Here is a 25,294-nt window from a genome sequence, read left to right as displayed (position 1 = left end):
GGATTCATAGCTACTGATTTTTTCAGTGGGTTATCTATAATCAAGTACGTAATAGTTGTGTTCTAGCTTTGATGTGAAGAAGTCTTTCAGGTTGGCTCTTGGGCACTTCCATGGTGCTTCCTCCTTTGAACATTCGCACTGTCACAGTCTCTAGCCCATCTTGTATTTTCCCTGCCCCAGCCCCTTCTCCAAGGAAGTTTTATTTTATTAGACGTTCCCGTTATTAGAGGATGATACTTTGAAACCAAGACCTGGGTGCTCTATGTGCTTATTGTTAGTAAGGTGTCATGGTCCTCTCAGCAGACAGTTTGAAAAAGAGTTTGCCTCTGTTTCTTCTCTGTATCTGTTTGTATGTATAATAAAAGTATAAGTTCATTCTGATACCTCCAGTTCCCAACTAGTACCACTACTACCACAGCATTCTTTCTAGCCTTTCCCCTTTCCTTTGTAACTTTGTTCTCCAAAGATGAGAGACCAGGCTCTCATGATCTATAGTAGTTTTACTTATTTGTTAACCATATATACCCATAAAGTAATTTCATACCCATATATACCCATAAAGTAATTTTACAGTTGCTAACCTATACCCCTGGGAAACACAGTTTTACTAACTAGAGTACAAAATTTATGTATAGTACTTTTTTTGATAAGATGGTTGGATGGCATCACCAACTCAACAGACATGAGTTTGAGCAAGCTCCGGAAGTCAGTGATAGACAGGAAGCCTGGTGTGCTGCAGTCCATGAGGTCACAAAGAGTCAGACATGACTGAGTGACTGAACTGAACTGATTGACTTTTTTTGTCTTTAGCCTTACAGTAAAGAAAGTACTATTTTTCGGAGTATTTTAAGTTAAATCTTTTCTCCCTACCCCTGAAGTGTAGGTTTGTTATCCATTTTAATACAATTATGATCATTTGTTACAGTTTTTATTCCATTTTGGGTTCCCTGACACTTTGGCTAATTTTTTTTTAATTTTACATACAGTAAATTTCATTTTGTGTGTACAGTTCTTTTGGTTGTGACAGATGCGTAGAGTTACGTAACTATCACCACAAACATTATGCAAACTAGTTCCATCTCCACAAAGTTCCCTGGTGCTCCTCCATTCTTTTTCAGGCAGCCCCTCCTCCACCTCCTGCGCTTGACAACTATTAGCTACGTTCTGTCCCTATAGCTTTGCGTTTTCCAGAGTGTCATAAATGAAATCATGCATTACGCATTCTTTGGGTCTGCTTTCATTGTCTTAACAAATTGCATGTAGGATGCATCAACGTGTCTTAATAGTTTGTTTCTTTTGAGAGCCAAGGAGTATGAACCACTTTGTTTATCCAGAGGACATACAGATTGTTTCCAGCTTTGAGTCATTAGATGTTTTTTCGGTAACTGATCTAACTTATATTTTTCAAAAGGATCACTTTGACCACCTTGTTAAATAGAGACTGAGGGGATGGAGGGGTGCAGGGCAGAAGCTTAGAAACCAGAGAACTTGCCCAGGCTTATAACGTGGGTGTCAGTTAGAAATTGAAGCCAGGCAGACTGACTTCAGAGACCTTGCTCTTGACTGGCACTTTTTTGACCTTTGGAAATGAAAGGAGTGAATCATTCTGTCAGTTAATGCTGACAGGTGAACTTTCACCCGGAGGAGTGGATTCTAAAATCTAATGCAGGTGGTTGAGGGGAGCTCCTTGCTTACTTGACAAGAGCAATTTTAGTGAAGTCAGCCAGTCAGTCAATTCAGTCGCTCAGTCGTGTCCGACTCCTTGCAACCCCATGAACCGCAGCATGCCCTGTCCATCACCAACTCCTGGAGTTTGCCAAAACTCATGTCCATTGAGTCGGTGATGCCATCCAACCATCTCATCCTCTGTTATGCCCTTCTCCTTCAGCCCTCAATGTTTCCCAACATCAGGGTCTTTTCCAATGAGTCAGCTCTTTGCAACAGGTGGCCAAAGTATTGGAGTTTCAGCTTCAACATCAGTCTTTCCAATGAACACCCAAGACTGATGTCCTTTAGGATGGACTAGTTGGATCTCCTTGCAGTCCAAAGGACTCTCAAGAGTCTTCTCCAGCACCACAGTTCAAAAGCATCAGTTCTTCAGAGCTCAGCTTTCTTTATAGTCCAACTCTTACATCCATACATGACCACTGGAAAAACCATAGCCTTGACTAGACAGACCTTTGTTGGCAAAGTAATGTCTCTGCTTTTGAATATGCTATCTACGTTGGTCATAACTTTCCTTCCAAGGAGTAAAGCACCTTTTAATTTCATGGCTGCAGTCACCATCTGCAGTGATTTCTGAGCCCAGAAAAATAAAGTCTGACACTGTTTCCACTGTTTCTCCATCTATTTCCCGTGAAGTGATGGGAACAGATGCCATGATCTTAGTTTTCTGAATGTTGAGCTTTAAGCCAACTTTTTCACTCTTCTCTTTCACTTTCATCAAGAGGCTCTTTAATTCTTCTTTACTTTCTGCCATAAGAGTGGTGTCATCTGCATATCTGAGGTTGGTTATTGATATTTCTCCCAGCAATCTTGATTCCAGCTTGTGCTTCATCCAGCCCAGTGTTTCTCATGATGTGCTCCGCATAGAAGTTAAATAAGCAGGGTGACAATATACAACCTTGACGTACTTCTTTTCCTATTTGGAACCAGTCTGTTTTTCCATGTCCAGTTCTAACTGTTGCTTCCTGAGCTGCATACAGGTTTCTCAAGAAGCAGGTCAGGTGGTCTGGTATTCCCATCTCTTGAAGAATTTTCCATAGTTTGTTGTGATCCACACAGTCAAAGGCTTTGGCATAGTCAACAAAGCAGAAAGAGATGTTTTTCTGGAACTCTCTTGCTTTTTCCATGATCCAGCAGATGTTGGCAATTTGATCTCTGGTTCCTCTGCCTTTTCTAATACCAGCTTGAACATCTGGAATTCACGGTTCACGTATTGCTGAAGCCTGCCTTGGAGAATTTTGAACATTACTTTACTAGCGTGTGAGATGAGTGCAATTGTGTGGTAGTTTGAGCATTCTTTGGCATTGCCTTTCTTTGGGATTGGAATGAAAACGGACCTTTTCCAGTCCTGTGGCCACTGCTGAGTTTTCCAAATTTGCTGGCATATTGAGTGTAGCACTTTCACAGCATCATCTTTCAGGTTTTGAAATAGCTTAACTGGAATTCCATCACCTCCACTAGCTTTGTTCGTAGTGATGCCTTCTAAGGCCCACTTGACTTCACATTCCAAGATGTCTGGCTCTATGTGAGTGATCACACCATGGTGATTGTCTGTGTCGTGAAGATCTCTTTTGTACAGTTTTTCTGTGTATTCTTGCCACCTCTTCTTAATATCTTCTGCTCCTGTTAGGTCCATACCATTTCTGTCCTTTATTGAGCCCATTTTTTGCATGAAGTAATGAAGGTGAAATCGTAATTCAAGGGAAAATGAGTCTTTTAAGAAAAAGACTTAGTAGTAGAAACTAAGTGGATAGGTCAAAAAGAAAATGTGTCAAGGGCATCGCATGTTGGCATAAGCCAACATGTGTTTGAGGATAGTGGGTCATTTTGTGTTAAGAACACCCAGGATGGAATGTGGGCATCAGAGTGTAGGAGGCTTACAGTGGTCAGCACAGTGTCCCTTGAGGGCTGAGTTGAAAAGTTTTAAGTTTATGCTGAAAAGTGTGATGAAAAACTGAAATATTTTTGGTAGAAGATACTCTGCAATTTGTTTTCTTACAGGGATTTCCTCTGGTAGCAATGTGGTGGATAGATGGGCTGGAAAAGAGTGAGGAGAGATGCTGAATGTGCAGAAACAGGAGACTCTTAAAATACTCCAAGTGAAGAGGGTAGAAATGAAGGTAGGGCAAGAGGGAAGTGATTTCAAGACTTGCAGGAAGTTGAGTTTGATAGAAATTGGTGTGACTTTGCATGTGGGGGATAAGGAATGGAAGAGGAAAGAAACCACATGTAGATCCTTGACCAGCTGTTATTGGTATATTTCATTTACTGAGATGGGTGATACTAAAGGAATGAAGAATGAGTGCAGCTTTAGAGTGCATAGAGGGAAAAGATACTCTCTAGAGTCTAGAGTTCGGGAGACTAGATTAGAAGTTGGCGTCACTTTTAAAGACATTTGAAATTATGGTTTTGAAGAGCATAGAGAACTAAATTTTTGTGCTGGTAGAGTGCTGAGATTTAAAAGGGAATAAAGGTATATCAATCTACAGAAGAGATTGAGAGAATGAGCAAGGAAAATCAAGAGAATAATGTCCTTGTTTTGTTTTGTTTTTAGAGAATAGTGTCTTAAAAGCCAGGTGAGGAGTGATTTTCTGTAAATGTCAGATACCATGGAAAGGTAATGAAGGCTGAGAATTTAGTGTCCATTGGATATTTCAGTATAGGTGTCATCAGTGACCTTCATGAGAACAGTTTTGTGGAGTTGATAGAGGAGGAATTCACAGTTCAGACAGTTACAGAAATGGAGTGAAGAAATAGAGACAGCAATTTCATGACATCTGGCTGTGAAGAAAACAGAACAGTTGAAAGGGGCAGGATGGTTTTTTTACGGTTCAATGTTTATACTGAGTAGCCGTGGAAATGTAGAATGTGCAGGTTGTAGGGGATGGGCCTTATGAACCCAGATCCTTGGGCTGGGAGAGGATGGAATCCAGAACACAAGGGGAACATACGACCTTTGGGTCAGAGGGATTAAACTGCCTTTAGGATGGATAGAGAGATTATTGTCTGGGATTGTGGGCTTTTGTTTGGAGTTGGGGAGGAGTTTCAATGAAAACACCCGGTAGTATAAGTAAATATTTTCAAATATTCAAGGTCCGTTCGTTCTTTTTTTTCTTTTTAAACTGGCTTGGTTTTATATAACTTTATTGGAAAATCGTAATTAAGCCTTATACTTAGCTTGAAGTTTGGAGGGTGCACTAGGTTTCATGGACTTCCCAGGTGGCTCAGACAGTAAAGAATCCACCTGCAATGCGCGAGACCTGGGTTCAGTCCCTGGGTTGGGAAGATCCCCTGGAGGAGGGCATGGCAACCCACTCCAGTGTTCTTGCCTGGAGAATCCCATGGACAGAGGAGGCTGGCAGTCTACAGTTCATGGAGTTGCAAAGAGTTGGATATACCTGAGTAACTAACATTTTCACTTTCACTTAGGTTCCATGGATGTATCTTGCTTTAATAAAATAATAAGTAATCATTTTCCTTATGAAGTATCAGGATATCTGCCTTTATAGTCTGATTTCATAGTATCTGTGAGGAACGTTTTACTTTATGTATTAGATTTCACAAGTGATTTGCCCCATGGTATGTCCAAATCCATATAATACATTTTCTGGGATGGATTTCACTTCTCTTTTGCCGAGACAGGCTACCATACGTATATTCAGGCTAATATTCAGCCTATTATAGTTCCTATTGGTTAGGATAACTTTGTTTTTGCTTTTTAAGCATTTGTCTTAAAGTGTAGTCTTGTTTGGTTTTAGGTTTTGGCCATGCTGTGCAGCATATGGGATCTTAGTTCCTTGACCAGGATTGAACCAGCGCCCTCTGCTTTGGGAGCATGGAGTCTTAACCAGTGGACCACCAGGGAGGTCCCAGGTTGGGGTAGCTTTTGTTGGGCTAGGAGTAAACGTGCTGAGAGATTACTCTCAAGCCGGTAGAAAGTTAATCTCTTTAACCTGGTCTTTATTTAGTAGTCTCTTTGTGGTTCTGCAGAAAAGTTATCTGTGAGACTGTGGTTTCAGATTCTTGATTTTTGGGTCAAGTACAAATAGCAATCAGTCTGTTCTGTGGAAATAGTCTTTTAGCAATTAAAGTTTTCTAGAATCCAGAGGTAGTTTAGAGCTGTAGGAGATTATTTACCAAGAGATTCCTTTTAGTGTTAGAAGAAAACAATGAATGAGGGGTTTACTACCGAAGAAAGATTTTTATTATAGGCAACTCTCATGAATTTATAAATAATCATTTTTAGAAGATGGAACTTAAGGTACATGTTTCTATATTTTCTCCAAAAAGGAGCCTTTTTCTGAGGATGAAACAGTAGTACTGTTAAGATTTTGTTTTGTCATTTTGTTATGTCTTAAACATAAGCTGTACTAAAGTGTTGAAATACATTCGCTGTTAGGTGTTGCTCCTGTTGTGTATTTTATCAGCATCAGTCAGGGCTCTGTCAGGGTATTGTAGCCAGGACTTAGCCTCTCTTAAATAACTTAGAAAAATAAAATAAATACAAAGGAGAGCAACAGAAGTGTTTTACAAGTGGAGGGAAATATTTCTGGGGAAAAAAGTTAAATGGCTTGATGTTGTACAATTAAAGTAAAGCTAAACATAACTCTGTTCCACAAATTAATAGCCTTCAAACCTATATTGCAAATCCTGATTACCTGAAACCAGGAAATAATGAGCTAGTCTAGAAAATTAAAAGGGTGGGCTCTTAAAGATTGAAATTATTTGAACTGTTTTTGATTGCAAAAGGTGTTTTGTGCTTTCTAAAATTTCAAGAAAAAGAATATATTATTTGAATTATTCCAATTCAAGTAACCTGTCTGAACATCAATATATGTAATATACCATCCATTAATATGCGTTTGGGGAAGAGCTGTTTGGCACTCTCTTACAAACATACTGTTATGTGAATTATTTTATTTCAGGGTCACCGTACTGACATGAATTATGCCATCAGTTAATGTACTCTTGTTGTGAGGGCTGTTTGCCCCATTCTAAGTCATCCTAATCTGCTGCTTTTTTGAGGTTTTTTTCTCCTAGCTTTTCTCTTTTTTCTTTGTAGTTAGTTCTTGCATTGACCTAAATATTTCTATTTATAAAAGGATATGTCTTACTTTCAGGGTTGTTGTTGTTTTGTTTTTTGTTTTTTGTTTTTGCTTCAAATAAGAGAAATTGGGCCAGATTATCAAAGTAAACTGTAATTTGCAGAAAGAGCTGAGAAAGAGTGTTTTGAAAGGTGTTTAAAATGCTGAGCAAGGATCCAGCCAGTTCATAAAGCTGAAAATCTAGGATATTGATGATTTTGTAACTGCTGAACCCCAAGAAAGTCAGAGTTATCTGCCCGTTAAGGTGTCTTCTCAAAACTTATTGGAACCCTCATATAAGAAGTCATAATAAATAGGGATTTGTCATTACCTTGTCTGGAATTGGTCACTTGGGGCATAGACCGACCAGTAACACTGAAGAAGCTGAAGTTGCACAGTTCTAAGAAGACTTACAAGACCTTCTAGAACTAACACCCAAAAAAGATGTCCTTTTCATTATAGGGGACTGGAATGCAAAAGTAGGAAGTCAAGAAACACCTGGAGTAACAGGCAAATTTGGCCGTCGAGTACAGAATAAAGCAGGGCAAAGCCTAATACAGTTCTGCCAAGAGAACAGACTGGTCATAACAAACACCCTCTTCCAACAAGAAAAGAGAAGACTCTACACGTGGACATCACCAGATGGTCGACACCAAAATCAGATTGATTATACACTTTGTGGCCGAAGATGGAGAAGCTCTATTCACTCAGCAAAAATAAGACCGGGAGCTGACTGTGGCTCAGATCATGAACTCCTTATTGCCAAATTCAGACTGAAATTGAAGAAAATGGAGAAAACCACTAGACCATTCAGGTATGATCTATATCAAATCCCTTATGACTATACAGTGAAAGTGAGAAATAGATTTAAGGGACTAGATCTGATAGATAGAGTGCCTGATAAACTATGGATGGAGGTTTGTGACATTGTACACGAGACAGGAATCAAGACCATCCCCAAGGAAAAGAAATGGAAAAAAGCAAAATGGCTGTGTGAGGAGGCCTTACAAATAGCTGTGAAAAGAAGAGAAGCGAAAAGCAAAGGAGAAAAGGAAAGATATACCCATTTGAATGCAGAGTTCCAAAGAATAGCAAGGAGAGATAAGAAAGCCTTCCTCCGTAAGCAGTGCAAAGAAATAGAGGAAAACACTAGAATGGAAAAGACTAAAGATCTCTTCAAGAAAATTAGAGATACCAAGGGAACATTTCATGCAAAGATGGGCTCAATAAAGGGCAGGAATGGTATGGACCTAACAGAAGCAGAAGATATTAAGAAGAGGTGGCAAGAATACATAGAAAAACTACAAAAAAGATCCTCACAACCCACATAATCACTCACCTAGAGCCAGACATCTTGGAATGTGAAGTCAAGTGAGCCTTAGGAAGCATCACTATGAACAAAGTTAATGGAGGTGATGGAATTCCAGTTGAGCTATTTCAAATCCTGAAAGATGATACTGTGAAAGTGCTGCACTCAATATGCCAGCAAATTTGGAAAACTCAGCAGTGGCCACAGGACTGGAAAAGGTCCGTTTTCATTCCAATCCCAAAGAAAGGCAATGCCAAAGAATGCTCAAACTACCACACAGTTGCACTCATCTCACATGCTAGTAAAGTAATGCTCAAAATTCTCCAAGCCAGGCTTCAGCAATATGTGAATTCCAGATGTTCAAACTGGTTTTAGGAAAGGCAAAAAAAAAAACAGAGATCAAATTGCCAACATCTGCTGGATCATCGAAAAAGGAAGAGAATTCCAAAAAAACATCTCTTTCTGCTTTGTTGACTATGCCAAAGCCTTTGACTGTGTGGATCACAACAAACTGTGGAAAGTTTTGAAAGAGATGGGAATACCAGACCACCTGACCTGCCTCTTGAGAAACCTGTATATAGGTCAGGAAGCAAGTTAGAACTGGACATGGAACAACAGACTGGTTCCAAATAGGAAAAGAAGTACATCAAGGTTGTATATTGTCACCCTGCTTATTTAACTTCTATGCAGAGTACATCATGAGAAATGCTGGGCTGGATGAAGCACAAGCTGGAATCAAGATTGCCGGGAGAAATATCAATAACCTCAGATATGCAGATGACACCACCCTTATGGCAGAAAGTGAAGAGGAGCTAAAAAGCCTCTTGATGAAAGTAAAAGAGGAGAGTGAAAAAGTTGGCTTAAAGCTCAACATTCAGAAAATGAAGATCATGGCATCTGTTCCCATCACTTCATGGGAAATAGATGGGGAAACAGTGGAAACAGTGTCAGACTTTATTTTTCTGGGCTCAGAAATCACTGCAGATGGTGACTGCAGCCATGAAATTAAAAGACGCTTGCTCCTTGGAAGGAAAGTTATGACCAACCTAGACAGAATATTAAAAAACAGAGACATTACTTTGCCAACAAAGGTCTGTCTAGTCGAGACTATGGTTTTTCCAGCAGTCATGTATGGATGTGAGAGTTGGGCTATAAAGAAAGCTGAGTGCTGAAGAATTGATGCTTTTGAACTGTGGTGCTGGAGAAGACTCTTGAGAGTCCCTTGGACTGCAGGGAGATCCAACCAGTCCATCCTAAAGGACATCAGTCCTGGGTGTTCATTGGTAAGACATTGATGTTGAGGCTGAAACTCCAATACTTTGGCCACCTGATGTGAGGAGCTGACTCATTTGAAAGACCCTGATGTTGGCAAAGACTGAGGGCAGGAAGAGAAAGGGATGACAGGGGATGAGATAGTTGGATGACATCACCGACTCAATGGATATGGGTTTTGGTGGACTCTGGGAGTTGGTTCGGACAGGGAGGCCTGGCGTGCTGTGGTTCATGGGTCGCAAAGAGTGGACAAGCCTGAGTGAGTGAACTGAACTGTCTGGAATTGTAGACTGCAGTGCTCCTCCCCCAGCCCAAACCATATTGCTATAGGTTCTGAGCTTTCTGTAAAAAATGTCATTTTCTCCTAATTATTAACGAACTGTGAAGGGTTTGGGTATTGACTCCTCTGAAGATATTTTGTGTAGTCACAGTGGCTATAAAAATGGGTTTTTGTTGGTAGACTTGGTTTAGTGTGGGATTTTCCCATAGCAGATAAGGTTTTGTGAGTTAAGGATATTTAGTTACTGGGGAGAGAGAAGTCACCATAGTGAAAGAGTTTTCATTTATTTAAAACAACTTTCATGTTGTTCAGCTTTTGATGTATGGCAAAAGCAATACAGTATTGTAAAGTAATTAGCCTCCAATTAAAAGAAATAAATTTAAATTAAAAAAAAAATTCCGAGTAACTGGCTTATTAACTATTGTCGAGGTTTCTGAAGGTACCAGAGGGCCACTATATACAACTTGTGCTGTTAAATCTTAGTCAGAGTTCATAGTGTGGGTTAAGTGGTATAGTTATCAGCTATTGTATATTATACAGTGCAGCTTTTAAAAAGAGGGTTTGTTTTTTTTCCTTAACAACTACTCTGTAAATAATTCAGTGTAGAAATAGGTTATAACCGAACCATCTATATTTAGTTTTAATGACTGCTCAAAAGAATGGGTATTATTTTAAGGAAATATCAAAAGGAAATACTTAGTTTTCCACAAAGAGTTACAGTTATTGGGTATAGTTGAAGAACTGATTGATAATGTGGATTCAGACCTTCTTGAGTTTACATTTTTAAATTAAAACATGTTTTAATGGAATGGAAAAACACTGGCTTATCTTAGAAGTATTATAAACTTATCTAAATATCCTTTTCAGAGCTCTGACGTGGACCTTGGATCCTGTTAGGCAGGCTTTTTTGTGGGTGTGTTAATTCAGATTCCACCTGTCAGTGTACCTATAGGTACAGACATTAAACCACACCCTGTGTTCTGACCTTTCCTCAGGGGACACTGGCTAGAATCCTTTGGCTCAGCATGAGAGGCTATTTGAATAGCTCAGTTCAGAAGAGCATTGAATGAAGCAGCAAGAACAAGGGAAATAATGTTGCAACTGCGATTCTTAAGACTGCTGCTATGGAGACTTCAAACTTGACTTTCCCTGCCAGGTTTTACTTGGAAGGCTTTTACTTCCACAGACATATTTGATAGCGAGAGCAGTTTTATTGCTTAGCTAATTAAATATTTATATTTTCATTCTTTCTTCAACATTTTAGCCATTATTCTAATTAAAAACATGTTTACTTGCTTTTAGTTTTGTTTTTTTGTTTTTGTTTTCTTCTGGTTTCTTTGTTTTGTTTTGCTGAAGACTGGTGGGGACCTAATTTTTCTTATTTGTGGGTTTTTTTTCTTTTGTTGTTCAGTTGTATGAATTAATTTTTATGTTTATTTGATAGTGCTAAAGAAAAATTTTCATATTGCTATGGTATATCTTTATAAAGTAAACAGAACTTTTTAGTGTAGTAGAAAACTGGTAAAGCAAATAAGGAAAACTTGCAGCTATAACTTCTAGAATGGATTCGTATAAGACCTATTTGGCAACTGTCAAACTTAGTGACTCGTGGTTGGAGGAACAAGATGAAGACATCTATGAGGTTGAATCCCGTGTACCATTACCACATCCTTTTCCTCTGTGTGAACATTTGGATGAAAATAACTCAGTAATTATTAATACTTCTATTTTTCATATTATTCATAAAAGAAATGGACACATATTAAAGCTTATTTCTAAAATTTCCCTCCCTACCCCTCCTTATTCAGTAAGTATAAAAATTTGGTTTTTTTATAGTTTTATGCTGTCAGTTTTTTATATATTTAGTGAAAAAAGCTATAATGAGAAATGAACTTTAAATGTCTTTGGTAAGGGTAAATGGAATAGAATCTTGTTTTCCTGTTTGGTTCATTCACCTGTAATGATTAATGTATTGAAGGGCAAAATTTCATCACAAGCCCCAACTTGGCAATGTGTTTAATTCCATAAAGCTAAATGAGATAATATTTCAGTTCTGCCACACCAGACAAGCTATTTGAAAAGATCCTGCTTGTCCTTAGAATCTGACTTCTCTGTGTTTGTGATGCCAGGCTTTAGTAAAAGCAGGCTGGTTGTGTTTGAGGGAATGGGCATTCTCACACCTAAAATAGCTAAGTGAATTGTCATCGAGCCAGTCGTTTGGCATATTGGCTCTAGTTCCAGAAACTAAAAAAGAATTCCTGGGTTCTAATTTCAGTTTTTTTGCTAACTGCCCAAGGAACTTATATTTAATATGTCTACTAATCCTGTGAGAAAATACCTTTTCCTGCTTTTTATGTGAAATGTATATTGTGAACAGTGTTAAGAGTATTTAGCATAGTTAATCTTTCAGGTTCATTTGACTTTTAAATGTTGTGAATGATTTACTCCAAGTTATTCAGCCCTTTTAGTGACTTTCATGGCTTTAGCGATATACTCCCTTATATTTCAGATGCTTTCAGAATAGTTTCATTACCTCCCCTGAAGCTTTTACATGTTAGAGTGACAAAATATTTACCAATTGTTTATAAGTACTTTTAATGTAGTTTTAAAATTGTTCAAAAATACTGAATATGATATCTTTATATATTTCACATTATTAGGTATAGGTATTACATAAATATTAGGAATAAACTGTACCTTACCTAGATAGAAGAGATTTTTTTAACATTTAAAATGTTTACGTAAATATTTGAAGGAATCTCTTATTCCAGTAAGGTGTTGGTGCTCTCTGCTGTAATAAATGGCATTTGTTTGCTGGATCTACTGTATTTGAGTCCCAGCCAACTTTTTTGTTTTGCTTTGTAAAACTGAAGTTACTGATATTTCTTGTAGGCTTTACAGTAATATTTAAATGCATCTTAATGAAATTTTATACCAAGAGATAGAATATAGAAGCAAACTTTAAAATTTTTTCTAAAGAAAGTATTTATTTTGTTGTAAGTGTATGGTATTTGTATAGTAAATTTGAAGGAGGAAAAACCTCATATCCTAGTTAGTTCAAGCTGTGAACTCTTAGAGATTCATATATTTACCAGGCAGCCATTTTATAATGTACAGAAAAAAATTACATGTGGAAGCAGTTGATTTATTTTTAAAATATTGACTCTGACTATAAGTGCAGAAGCATGCTGTACATAAATAGTTCATATGTTATGATCACTTTAATATTAAAAATTAATATGTACTGGTTATCCACATTAGAGGAAAGTAATCTTTTGCCAGTCAAAAGTAAAAATGTATATATATGAATTTTTATCTTTGTTGAGATAACAGCATATTACTAGGGATATTTTAGAAAATATTTTGTGATTAAAATGTTTTTAATTTTCAATTATGACTCTTAAATGTATGTTCATATTATTTTCAAGTAATAAGTTATGAATGATATTTAAAACAAGGCTAGTTACACGCTGGTTGGATACTGATTTATCCAAAAACAAAAAGTTACCACCAGAAGCCTTGTTTAGTAACTCTAAAATCTATTTTCTATGGTACATTTTTAAATTCTGTGGTAAATTTTTTTCAATTTAGTAATGTTGATATTAAGTACTAGAAACATTTGAGCTCAGTTTTCCCCCTTATAGTTGTTTCAGTAAAAACAGAGAAAGCAGGTGCTAGCAGTAAGAAGCAATTATTTCTGTTCAGTAAAGTTGGAATACATCTCTTTATACATCTCTTGTGCACAGCTAAAGTATCTACGGAATTGTGCTATCTACTAATATTAGCATGCACTAGAAATATTAAATGACTACAGTTCAACAGTATATCTTTATTTTCATTAAAAAAATTTTTTAAAGCTTTCATGGAGAATGGCACTGATATTCTTAACACTTTGTCTTCCTTCGTGTATGCTTTCCCTCTTTTTTTAGCTGGAACATGCAAAAGTTACGCAGACAGAATTGATGCGTGAGTCATTTAGACAGAAACAAGAAGTGACTGAGTCCCTCAAATGCCAAGAAGAGCTGCGAGAGCGCCTTCATGAGGAGTCCAGGGCCAGAGAGCAGCTGGCTGTGGAGCTCAGTAAGGCTGAGGGTGAGTGCCCTGCTGTTGGCTATTGAGGATGGAGAAATTTCAAGTCTAAAAATAGATTTTGGTGCAAGCCAAGTTTGGAAACCAGCAATCTACTTTTAATTTCAAATGACCATTGAAAAATAGTTGTAGCTTGTCTTCAAAATTCCTCTAAGCAGCTTTTAAAACTACATATAGTTTTTAATTATAAAAGTACTTAATAGAATTATATGAAAGTATTTAAAATTTCAGAAAATACAAAAGTGAATGATAGTGAGTTGTTACCATAATCCCACCATCCTAAGACAGCTCTTTTCATTTAAAGATGAGGGAACTGGAACAGAGATACTAATAAATTGTTCGAAGTCACCTTTAAATGCTGATTCCAGGATTTAAGCCTCTGAAGCCCCGTGCTATTTATATTGTACCATGCTATTGTGGGTGACAGGCTTCTAGAATCACTTAAAGTATCAACTTTCTCTAGTATATTTAAAATGTGATTCAGTTCACAGGCGTTTGATTTATATTAAGCTTTCCAGGAACCTATCTCTTTAATAAAATATGTTACACCAACATGATGTGATAAATTAGCATAACAAGTAAGAGAAAATTCAGAGAAATTTCATGTTTAAACACAATGGCTAATAAGAATACTATATTGAACATATTATAGTTGCTACTATTATGAGCAGCAAATTGATTTAAGATTTTTAATAGGCTGAAATGATTTAAAATTTACTGACAGTACACCTTTTTTATTTATATAAATATATAATAGCAAAATTTGAAATAATAATTGCATTCTTTATTTTATAGGTGTCATTGATGGCTATGCAGATGAGAAAACACTTTTTGAAAGGCAAATTCAGGAAAAAACTGATATAATAGATCGTCTTGAGCAGGAGTTGTTATGTGCAGGTAATAGATTACAAGAACTAGAAGCAGAGCAACAGCAGATCCAAGAAGAAAGAGAATTACTGTCGAGGCAGAAGGAGGCTATGAAAGCAGAGGCAGGCCCCGTTGAACAGCGTACGTATTTCTCGACTTTATATGAACTGTTACTTAAAAGTTCAAGATGACTTCTTTTTCCCCTTTCAGTGCCATAATTTATGTTTTCTATAGGGATTGAAAAATAATAAGAAAGCTTACCTTACTGGTAATTGTCTTATTAGCCAACCATGTGGAATCAGGTTTGGTTTTTTTTTCCTTTTTCCTTTGGCATATGATAACAGGAAAGATAATTCTTTGTATCTCCTCAACCTCTGCCTAAAGAGAAAGCTGGATATAATGAAGCAGGATTTTTTTTTAAGTTGTATGAGATTTAGTTCTTTTAATTGCAGAAAGGCAGCAAAATGTACGCCTGGATTAAGTAACTAAGAGCACTGATCAGGCACTAGTTGTGAGCAGGGTGGGGTGGATTTCAGCCTGCAAGATAATAGATTGAAAAGGCTGTTAGAAGCAGGCTGACATTTAGTTGAATATAAGCAGGAGTTCAAAGAATAAATAAGTTTACAGATAACCTCTAATCTTTTCTCAAATGAGAAATTAGGTAATTAGTGGTTTAAAAATAGGTGTCAGTCTTTGTAACAATGGAACTTTAAATCCTTTTAGTCATATCCTGTCACCTTTATATTATGGCTTCCCTGGTAGCTCAGTTGGTAAAGAATCTGCCTGCAACGCAGGAGACCCTGGTTCGATTCCTGGATTGGGAGAAGGGACAGCTACCCACTCCAGTATTCTGGCCTGGAGAATTCCATGGACTGTATAGTCCATGGGGTTGCAAAGAGTTGGACATAGCTGAGTGACTTTCGCTTTCGCCTTTATGTTATACCTGCAGTTAGAATTATAAATGTGTAGTTTCACTAATTAAATTCTATCAATTTAGAGATACCACATACATTCTTATAATATGGTGAAGCTTTTCTCGTTGCTCAGATTTATTTCATACAGGTTTAGGGTTGGCATCTTTCATGTGCAAAGTATATTTATTGTGCGTGTGAAATATTCAAGGAATTTGAGTACACCTCAAAATGTGACCTGTGACAGTCAGTATGTTCAGCTTGTACTCCTAGTTGTTCTGTGTGTGTGTGCATTACTCTGTCTTAGGAAGTAGCTGGCACGTAAATCACCATGTTCTGTTGTGTGTGTGTGTTTTTTCCCAATAGGACTAGTAGATGCTGCAGTCGATGCAGCGGCTGGAGCAGGTGTGTTTGCACAGTTGCATGGCCATTGGGTGACCCTTGGATTTTTCAGTCAATTAACATATCTCTAATTTTGCTGCTGTGTTTCATACTTACAATTTTTCTAACAACAAAAAAACTTTCCTTACAATAAAAATTTGGAATTAAAAACTGAGATTCATAGTGACTATCATCATATTATTCCCACAGAGCTTAAGACTATTTCAGTTTTTTTCAAGAAAATGGATGAAATAGTGGTAGGCAATATAATATAAATTAAAAGTTATTTTCTTTGACGAATATATTAAGTTCTCCCAACCTATGACTTCTACAGTACTCTTTCCTAAATCAGTATCTAAGATGACGGTATCAACAAGATCAGTGAAATTCAGTGAAGAGACTTTCTGGTTGATTACTTTGTATTAACATCTAAATCAGTGTTGTTTAAAAGGAAAGCTGCTTTCTGTAGATTCCTGAGTACTGTGTTGACAGACCAGTTAGTGTAAAGACTCTGGAGTTATATTCATTCCATTTTCTTCATTAGAGAATTGTTTTACTTTGCTGTAGAAAATTTATTATTGTATGATTAATAATAATAATAGCTAACACTTACATGTATATGTAGTGCTTACATAGTCTAGGCACTGTTTTTCACACATTGATATATTAACTTATTTGACATATTGTAAATTAACTTATTGTGGGGAAATAACTCAGAGGTCAGTACTGTTACTAACTCCCATTTGACATACAAGGAAATTGAAGGACATCATATTAAATGTCAGAAGTGGTGGAGTTGGGACGGTAACCCACAGTCTCTGCGCCTAAGCACCACACTGCCTCTCATACCTGTCAGGTTTCCCTTGACACACACACGTGAACATGTAAGACTAACTTGGGAATGTGGGTCAAATAAGGAGTAAGACTAACAGGAAACTCTGATTCTGGTTATGCCTCTTTTCTGTAACTCTCACTTACCTTGGTTAAAGATTTACAGTATTTGATTTTCGTGTGTGTTGTATATGCATATAAAAATGACTTTACAGGTTTAGAATGGATTGATTTTCGCCTGAGGTGAGTTATTTCTGTGCTTGAATTTGGTTAGATTTTGCTCGTTTCCTTGTAGTGAAAGTGGACTTTGAGGGGGTCATTTGCTGTGTTCTTTTATTGTTTTTAGTGATAGGACATAATTCTTTTTGTTAATTCTGTATGATTTTATTGGTACTAGCTTGCTTACTTATATCGGAATATGTTATTCTGATATTTTCAAATGAGTATTTTCCTTTTGTACGTGTTTTTGAAATGAAACTCAGCCCCTTAATTTCATGAAGTTAAAATTGAGCATAGTTATTGGTGATTTCCCTATCACAACATCATTAATTGTGACTTAATGTAGTATATTTTTGCATTCATGAACAGAATTACTACAGGAGACAGAAAAACTGATGAAGGAAAAACTAGAGGTACAGTGTCAAGCTGAAAAAGTGCGTGATGACCTTCAAAAACAAGTGAAAGCTCTAGAAATAGATGTTGAAGAACAAGTCAGTAGATTTATAGAACTGGAACAGGAAAAAAATGCTGAGCTAATGGATTTAAGACAACAAAACCAAGCACTGGAAAAGCAGTTAGAAAAAATGAGAAAATTTTTAGATGTAAGTATTCTTCAGTTTAATAATTTTTTCATTGGAATGCTACTTGCTGCTATTCTATGTTGTAGATTTTAAATTATGAAAAGACTTAAATTCTACTATTTTTATCTGTGTCATCTAATTAATTCAAAAGTATTATTTCAATTAAAAATTTTTATTATGCAGCTTTCAGAATTAAAAGCAGTACAAACAGATTATGAATAAGCCCTACCAGTTAGCCTTTCCAGATTCATAGTTAAGAAACTTGTCCTAGTCTTTTTCTGAACTGGTAGTCAGAGCAAGTAAGGATCCTAAGAGCTAATTGTCCACCATTTCACCCATAAAACGTAATGTATACACACAAGTAACAGTGTGCCCTGGAAGCAGTGAACTACAACTGTTTTCATGCTGTCATTACTGTCTTCCAAAAAAGATGTTAAATCTCTAATTTCATGTGGATTTTCTTCTTTGGAGTTTCATTTAGGTCTTACATTATCTTCACAGATCAGAGAATCAGATTCTAACACACTTTGTAATTTTAGGTATTTAAAAAAACCTAGATTAAAATGAAAAAAATGTATCTACAACACAGTTTGTTCTACTATAGCTTAAATACTGGGAGTCCTCCTTTGTTGCAGAAAAAGTAAATTCATTTTAAGGAGACCATTTAAATTTCATTTTGTATTTCATATTACTTGAATTTAAAAAAATGTCGTGCTTCAGATAACATTTAAGTGCTTGCATTTTTGCTGAAGAGCCCTAGGTTATGTATCATACAACAGGAGCCTTACTAGTAGCCGCTATGTACCATGCAACAAGTGTTACCTTTTTAAACCTTTTTGGTTTGGAGCATTTCTGTGATCATCAGTTGTTCATCTTCAAACAGACAACTGTACCTACAATTAAAGGGAAGTAAGGGAAATAATAACGTCAATAAATATTATTTCTTCAGTTACTATCATTATTACTCTTTAGGAGCAAGCTGTTGATAGAGAACACGAGAGAGATGTATTCCAACAGGAAATACAAAAACTAGAACAACAACTTAAGGTCATGCCTCGATTCCAGCCTATCAGTGAACACCAAACTAGAGAGGTAATGTTTTTATTGATATTGTTTTCCATGCATTAATTTGTATATTATGTATAAAATAAGATTCATATCTTTAAAAACTTGAATTCTTTCTGTTGTATATCAGTTTTCAAAATCAGAAACTTAAATATTACTTCAATATGAGAAGGTAAAGATACCAAAGAAGTATAAAATACCTATAACTCATTGTCATAAAATGTTATCTACAGTCTTATTTAACAAAAGTTATCTTTAAAACAAAAAGCCAGAAGGAATCTGATGTAGAAAAGCGTTATCTACTGGAGCAGTAGAAAAGTTAGCAATCCCCACCGAGTTTGTAGTCATTCGGTGTGTTCCTGACATATTCTATATTTTGAAAAATAGCTGTGTGTTTGTTGAACCTCAAAAGAATATTTAAGCTCTAGAACTTCATCATTTCCTGCTATTTGTTTCCTTACATTTAAAAAGGGTGATTTGCCTCATTCATAAAACTTAAGGAAACTAACAAGAAAGTACGTCTTTGATTTTCTTCCAAAACATTGTGATCCATTTGTTTTCTCCTTCTTTAGCCAGATCTGATTCTCCAGCTTCTGATTTTCTCAGGATCAAAAACCCAAAAAAAGAAACATCTAGCTGTTAACAGTGCACTGCGCCGTTTTGCTGTGCCTGCTTTATCGTCTCCCCCTCTAACCTCACTCCAAGTCTTAGCCCACCTTTTATTGTTCAGGCTTCTCCTCAGGCTTTATTACTGTCCTTTCTCAGCCTCTAATTGTAGGTGAGCTAGCATTTCTTTTAATGTTTTAAGGAAGAAGTACCATTTTTAGATGATTTCCTCTAAGAATCTCACTGAAATAGGGTAGAGTTTCTTTTTTCTTACCATCATATTTCTTTTTTTAAATAAGCTTTCTCTCTTCATTTGAGCAGAACTAATTTCACAAGCTCTCTTATTGATCTTTCCTGTATCCTTCCGTCTGCTTCTTAACCGAATCACTTTTTCGGGGCACATGGGTCCCTTGCACTGCCTGGCATCCTGATCCCTCTCCTAGGCTGGTGGAATGTGTGGGCTGAAAAGTTACTTTTTTCCAAGTAACTGTATTGGAAAAGGGTCCCCAGTTCCCTTCTGTCCCTATGGTATATTAGAACCACTGTATATATGTGTTGATAAACGGTTGGTGGAAAGAAAAGTATAATCCGTGGAAGTTTTTTTAGGTCATTGTATCTCACATATGAATGTAAGTACTGTGTAAACTTGTTTTCTTTATTAGGTTTTAGTGTGGTTGTGCCATTAGAGCTTACAACTCAACATTATTCAAAAATGCATTTATTTTTTTCCTGCTAGCTAGGGAAAACCTTAGTCTTAACAGAGCTCTTAAAAGAATTGGTGAAAGCAATATTATTTCTCTTTAACTAGTGCTGCTTAGATGCATCAACTCAGAAAATGCTGCTATAGTTGGAGGTGATAGTGCCATCCTTATCAAAAAAAACTTAAGCATAGTATTTAAAAAAATTTGAAAGGAGGATAGATTTATTACTAACATGCTTACATATTTTAACATCACAGTTTTTTATTATTATATTTCCAGGTTGAGCAGTTAACAAATCATCTGAAAGAAAAAACAGACAAGTGCAGTGAGCTTTTGCTGTCTAAAGAGCAGCTTCAGAGGGATATACAGGAGCGGAATGAAGAAATTGAGAAACTGGAGTTCAGAGTAAGAGAGCTGGAGCAAGCCTTACTCGTTAGTGCAGACACTTTTCAAAAGGTGTGACATTTTCTTTGGGTTAATTTTATCAAGTGTTTTAGTACAGATTACGCTTAGTTACATGAACATCAGTTTATTTACATAAAAAAATTACTAAGGACTCTGTTGATATTATTGCATAATGCATCTGTATGTCTTCATTAACATCATAACCATTTCTGTTTATTCTTTTCTCCAAATATCCCTTGCATACTGAGTCCTGATTAAGAAAGATTAATTAAGCCAGAAGACTTAATTACCCTTTTAAGCATTAATAAGATTCTAAAATAACAGCCAAGTGAAAATCTGTAGGCACCAATTCAGGCTGATGCCGTGCCCCAGACTAAGAAGCAGTGAGATCTGTTCCTATTATGCTAAAGAAAAGCAGGAAAAGGACATTTGGGAGTGGAGGAGATGAGGGGTTAGCTTTCATTTTACCTGAGAAATGAATTTTAAGATTGTCAGGCATTCTTGTTTTAATTTATATAAAGTGCATTCAAGAGTGAATGTTGTAACTTTTGATTATTCACTAATGTAGACTACTTCTAATTCAAGAAACAGAATTGTTACTTCTCCAATTAAAATGGATAATTAGGATTTAATGTCTGAAATTCTGAGAAAATTTTTATGTATTTAAAGGTAGAGGACCGGAAACACTTTGGAGCTGTAGAAGCTAAAGCAGAATTGTCTCTGGAGATACAATTGCAGGCAGAGCGAGATGCCATAGACAGAAAGGAAAAAGAGGTGAGTTTATTTTTAATGACAAAATGTGGCTTGAATTACTTTAGAAAATTTAATTTGATTAGAATGGAGTTTATGGTGTGAAACCAAAGTATATAGACTGTTTCTTAGCTCATTGCCTAAGTTGCCGTTGAAGACAGTAAACATTTGAACGAGTAAACTGGAATGAAGAAGAGGGGCAAGTGGCCTTGACAGAGGAGGGAGTTTCGAGGACAAAAAGGTGGCCAGTTTGGTAAGTATGAATTAAATCAAGACGAGAGGAGAGAGACTAGTGTTGGGGCACAAGGAAGTATCTTCCTCCTGGCCTTGCCATAGGCTTTGAATTACTGCTGCTTTCCTGTGGAGTTTGTTTTTTCTAAAGTTATATATTTCCCTGGGAGATAGCAGTGCCTTTTTACAGTGTACTAATAAACATGTTCTTAATTCTATAAAGTTCTTTTATGTTTTTGTGCTCCCTCCCTTCCCCCTACCCCAAGAAAACCAGAAGATGCACTTTTAAAACAGCCATCATTTTCAAGTCCTAATTATTTGAATCTTTGTCTCTCATCATTTTTTCTCTAGCATATTGTACCTTACTATCTAGCTATAGCATATCATTTTAAATGTTTCAGAAGTTTCAATTGCATTTTTATCTCTTTCCATATTATTTCCTCAGAACATTTGATGTGTATTTATTGAGTATAAACAGTTTATAAATGTTAATGAGTACTTTGAAAAAAAGATTGATTTAGATGTCACCTAAAACTATAGCTCAGAGAACTTGTAGTTTAGAGAAGAAAAAAGTCATCTATATAAATAATGGAAATGATTATTTTCGTGAAAATTATTATTTTCGCATTATCCCATAGTACTAACTAATGTTTATCTGAGAGATTCTTACTTATCTTATTTTTTGGCTTTCATGTCAGTGACTGGGGACACTTTTGTTGACATATAATTACTTTTGTTGATGTGTGCTTCAAAAAGAATTAACATTTAAAGATTTCTATTACACTAAATAGTCAAATAGATGATATGCTTTCTAAAAAGATGGGACTCCAAAACTTGTCACAAGGCAGAAATAATTGATTAAATATAGTAAAATTTTATGTTGTCATTTGAATTTTATTTAACACTACTTAACTGCTTAATTTCTTGAAGTAAGGATCCAATAACTGTCTCCTGCTTACTTAGAATTATATTTGTTGGAATTGCAAGAGACCTTAGAGAGCTTGTATCAACTAGCTACCAGTTTTTACAGATGAAACAGAGCCAGACTTGTTGAATGAGTAAAGAATTAAACTGACAGCTAACCTTGATCTACTCCAGTATCCTTGCCTGGGAAATCCCATGGACAGAGGAGCCTGGCGGGCAACAGTCCATGGGGTCACAAAAGAATCAGACATAAGTTAGTGACTAAACAACAAACTTGGTCTACTAATTTTGAATAACAGTGACACGTGTTCTATCAGAACCCAGTCACTCAGTAACTGGAGACTGAAAGATAGGGATGTAAAATTGAAACATATCTTTTAATGAAAATAACTTCTTAAGCATTCTCTCCTGCACTAGACAAATGTTTTCAGATATCTGACGGTATAAACGTAGGATGTCTATGTGTTGTTATATTTGAGATACTTCCCACTACTCTCATAGCCTAAATTTGTGTACAACTTTTTTAAAAGTTTATTATAATATTTAGAAATCTGAGTGAAAGAAAAGAAAACCTTAAAAGATAAGGGTTTCAGGCTGTATAAGAGAAGGAGAATAATGTGGAGAGAAATAGAAGAATTCAAGAAAAAGATGCTTTCAGTAGTATAGGTTTTAAGGAAAGTGACTTAGCAGCAGCAGCAATGAGATCTAACTTACAAATGACAATAATAAATAATAATAGTTAACTTTGTTGAGGTCTGTGCTAGAACGTGGTCGGTATTTTAATTAATGCCTTGTACCTTAACCTCATGCTCTCCCTGAGGATAGGTTCTTTTGCTGTTTCCACTTTATTCTTGAGTAAACCAGATCTTAATAAAGGTTAAGGAACTTGCTCATGTTCACACAGTAAGTGGCTGAACAAGAATTCCTCCTCAATTTCTCTCATTCTGGAGCTTTGTGATGCTTTACTGCCAAAACATCCGGGCACGTTTTGCCTTGCTGATGAGAAATTATCATAGACAGTCATTCAGGATTTGTTGTAGAGCACCCACCACTGTCCCATTTTAAAACCAGCACCAATCTCAAGGAATCTCGTGTCTAATTAGGATGTATATATGTATATATGTGCTGGACTGTGATAAGTTGCTTCAGTCGTGTCCGACTCTTTGTGACCCCGTGGACTGTAGCCCACCAGGCTCCTCTGTCCATAGAATTCTCCATGCAAGAATACTGGAGTGGGTTGCCATGCCCTTCTCCAGGAGATCTTCCAGACCCAGGGGTCTAACCTGTGTCTCATGTCTCCTGCATTGGCAGGAGGGTTCTTTACCGCTAGTGCCACCTGGGAAGCACGCGTGTATGTGTGTGCGTGCATGTGTGTGTGTAGCCCGTGTGTGTACACATTTGAAAGAAAAAAAATTCTTAAAACACAAATAGGTGCTAATTAATGTAATCCAGACAATCTAGATATCATTTGGTAGCTAAATTAAACAAGGTTAAACCAAAAAGCTGCCATTCTATTTTTAAACCTTAAGAATATTTTTCTGGTTCTTGGTTGTCATAGCCTCAGTAATAAGACAGCCAGGGACCAAAACTGAAGTCTGGCTGAGAAGAGGAAAGAATGCCTCACAGTGTCATTTTGGGAATTGAAGTCTCTATTTTGATACCTCAAGTTCAGCTGCTCATGATGGGAATGTTAGTGCTTTAGATGAGTACTTCTGGAACTTGAATGCGCTATGAATCCCCTTAGGGATCATTTTAAAATGAAGACTCTGATTCAGTAGGCCCTGGGTGAGGCTTGAGAATCTGTGCTTCAAACATGTTCCCATGTGATGCTAATTCTCCTCCTGGGACTACACTTTGAATATTAAGGCTAAGAATTTAACCGTAAACTGTTTTATCAAAAAAGAAAATAAGTATGAGGTGAGACAGGCAAGGGCAGCAATTTTGAGCTTAAATATCTATGTATGTGTTGAAATAATACCTTGTCACCAAAAGTAGTCATAGAAGATAGAAGAAATGTAAATGTCATCTATTAGGTAACTTTGAAGAAGGTATAATCATCACAATTTTCAGGAGACTAACCTGATAATTATATGTGTGCAACTAATAACTATATTTCAGGTGTTATTACTCAGTTTAATACCAGTATTAAAGAAAATTATTTAAATGTAGGTCTTAGACATTAGTTATTAGAAGTAGGATGAATAATAGTTAAGAATGTCAGGTTCCAGAGGTAAACTCCTGAGGTTCAAAAGTGACTTCCACATACTAGCCTTGTGACTGCAGAACAAGGGACTCCTGTCTCAGTGACTCCCTTCCTCATCTCTGAAATGGAGATAATCCTAATAAAGATGTATAAAGTCATTACAGGGCTTTTAAAAAATAATACGTATAAAGCATATCATGCAGTGTCTTAACAGGAAATGGCCTGCAAGCGTTAGTTGCTCAGTCACATCCGACTCGTTGCAACCCCACGGGCTGTAGCCTGCCAGGGTCCTCTGTCCATGGAACTCTCCAGGCAAGAATATGGAGTGGGTTTCCATTCTTTTCTTCAGAGGATCTTCCCGGCCCAGGAATTGAACCTGAATCTCCTGCATTGCAGGCAGATTCTTTACCATCTGAGCCATCAGGGAAGCTATGAATGATGGCTGTTTATCACTACTATAAATACGATTTCTGTTACAGAAATATTAGCTTAAATGATTTTGAAGGCCTTTGCTTTGCTAGTGCTAAGATATAATTCTGACTGCTTGTACTCGGTCACTCTGTCATGTCCAGCCCTTTGTTACCCCATGAACTGTAGCCTTACAGGCTCCTCTGGCCATGGAATTCTCCAGGCAAGAATCCTGGAGTGGTTGCCATTTCCTCCTCCATCTGACTACATGTTGGTGTGTCATCAGAATGTTCCCCCTTTCAAGTTCTAAGATGATGAATGCTTTATAAGTGTTCTCTGGGCCACCTGCCGCTAAATGCTGCCCTTGTATCTTAGGTTGGTCTTAATGCAGCAGTTTTGATCATTAGATAAATAAACATTTGAAAATCCATTCATTAAAAATGTACTAAGAA

At 36.6% G+C, this 25,294-nt stretch overlaps 1 protein-coding gene across 3 annotated transcripts in view; it reads left to right on the top strand.

The window, feature by feature from the left end:
* Positions 1–25,294, top strand: part of AKAP9 (A-kinase anchoring protein 9) — a 171,666-nt gene that overhangs the window by 114,981 nt on the left and 31,391 nt on the right. For all 3 annotated transcript variants that reach the window (XM_013963121.2, XM_013963119.2, XM_013963118.2), the window contains 6 exons: positions 13,600–13,762; positions 14,555–14,767; positions 17,338–17,570; positions 18,522–18,641; positions 20,201–20,377; positions 20,996–21,100. In XM_013963121.2, coding sequence (XP_013818575.2) covers positions 13,600–13,762; positions 14,555–14,767; positions 17,338–17,570; positions 18,522–18,641; positions 20,201–20,377; positions 20,996–21,100 — 1,011 coding nt within the window. The remainder of the gene's footprint in view (positions 1–13,599; positions 13,763–14,554; positions 14,768–17,337; positions 17,571–18,521; positions 18,642–20,200; positions 20,378–20,995; positions 21,101–25,294) is intronic.

This window comes from Capra hircus, chromosome 4 (genome assembly GCF_001704415.2).
Source record: "Capra hircus breed San Clemente chromosome 4, ASM170441v1, whole genome shotgun sequence".
NCBI classification, from domain to species: Eukaryota; Metazoa; Chordata; class Mammalia; order Artiodactyla; family Bovidae; genus Capra; species Capra hircus.
This window is presented reverse-complemented; position numbering and strand designations above follow the sequence as displayed.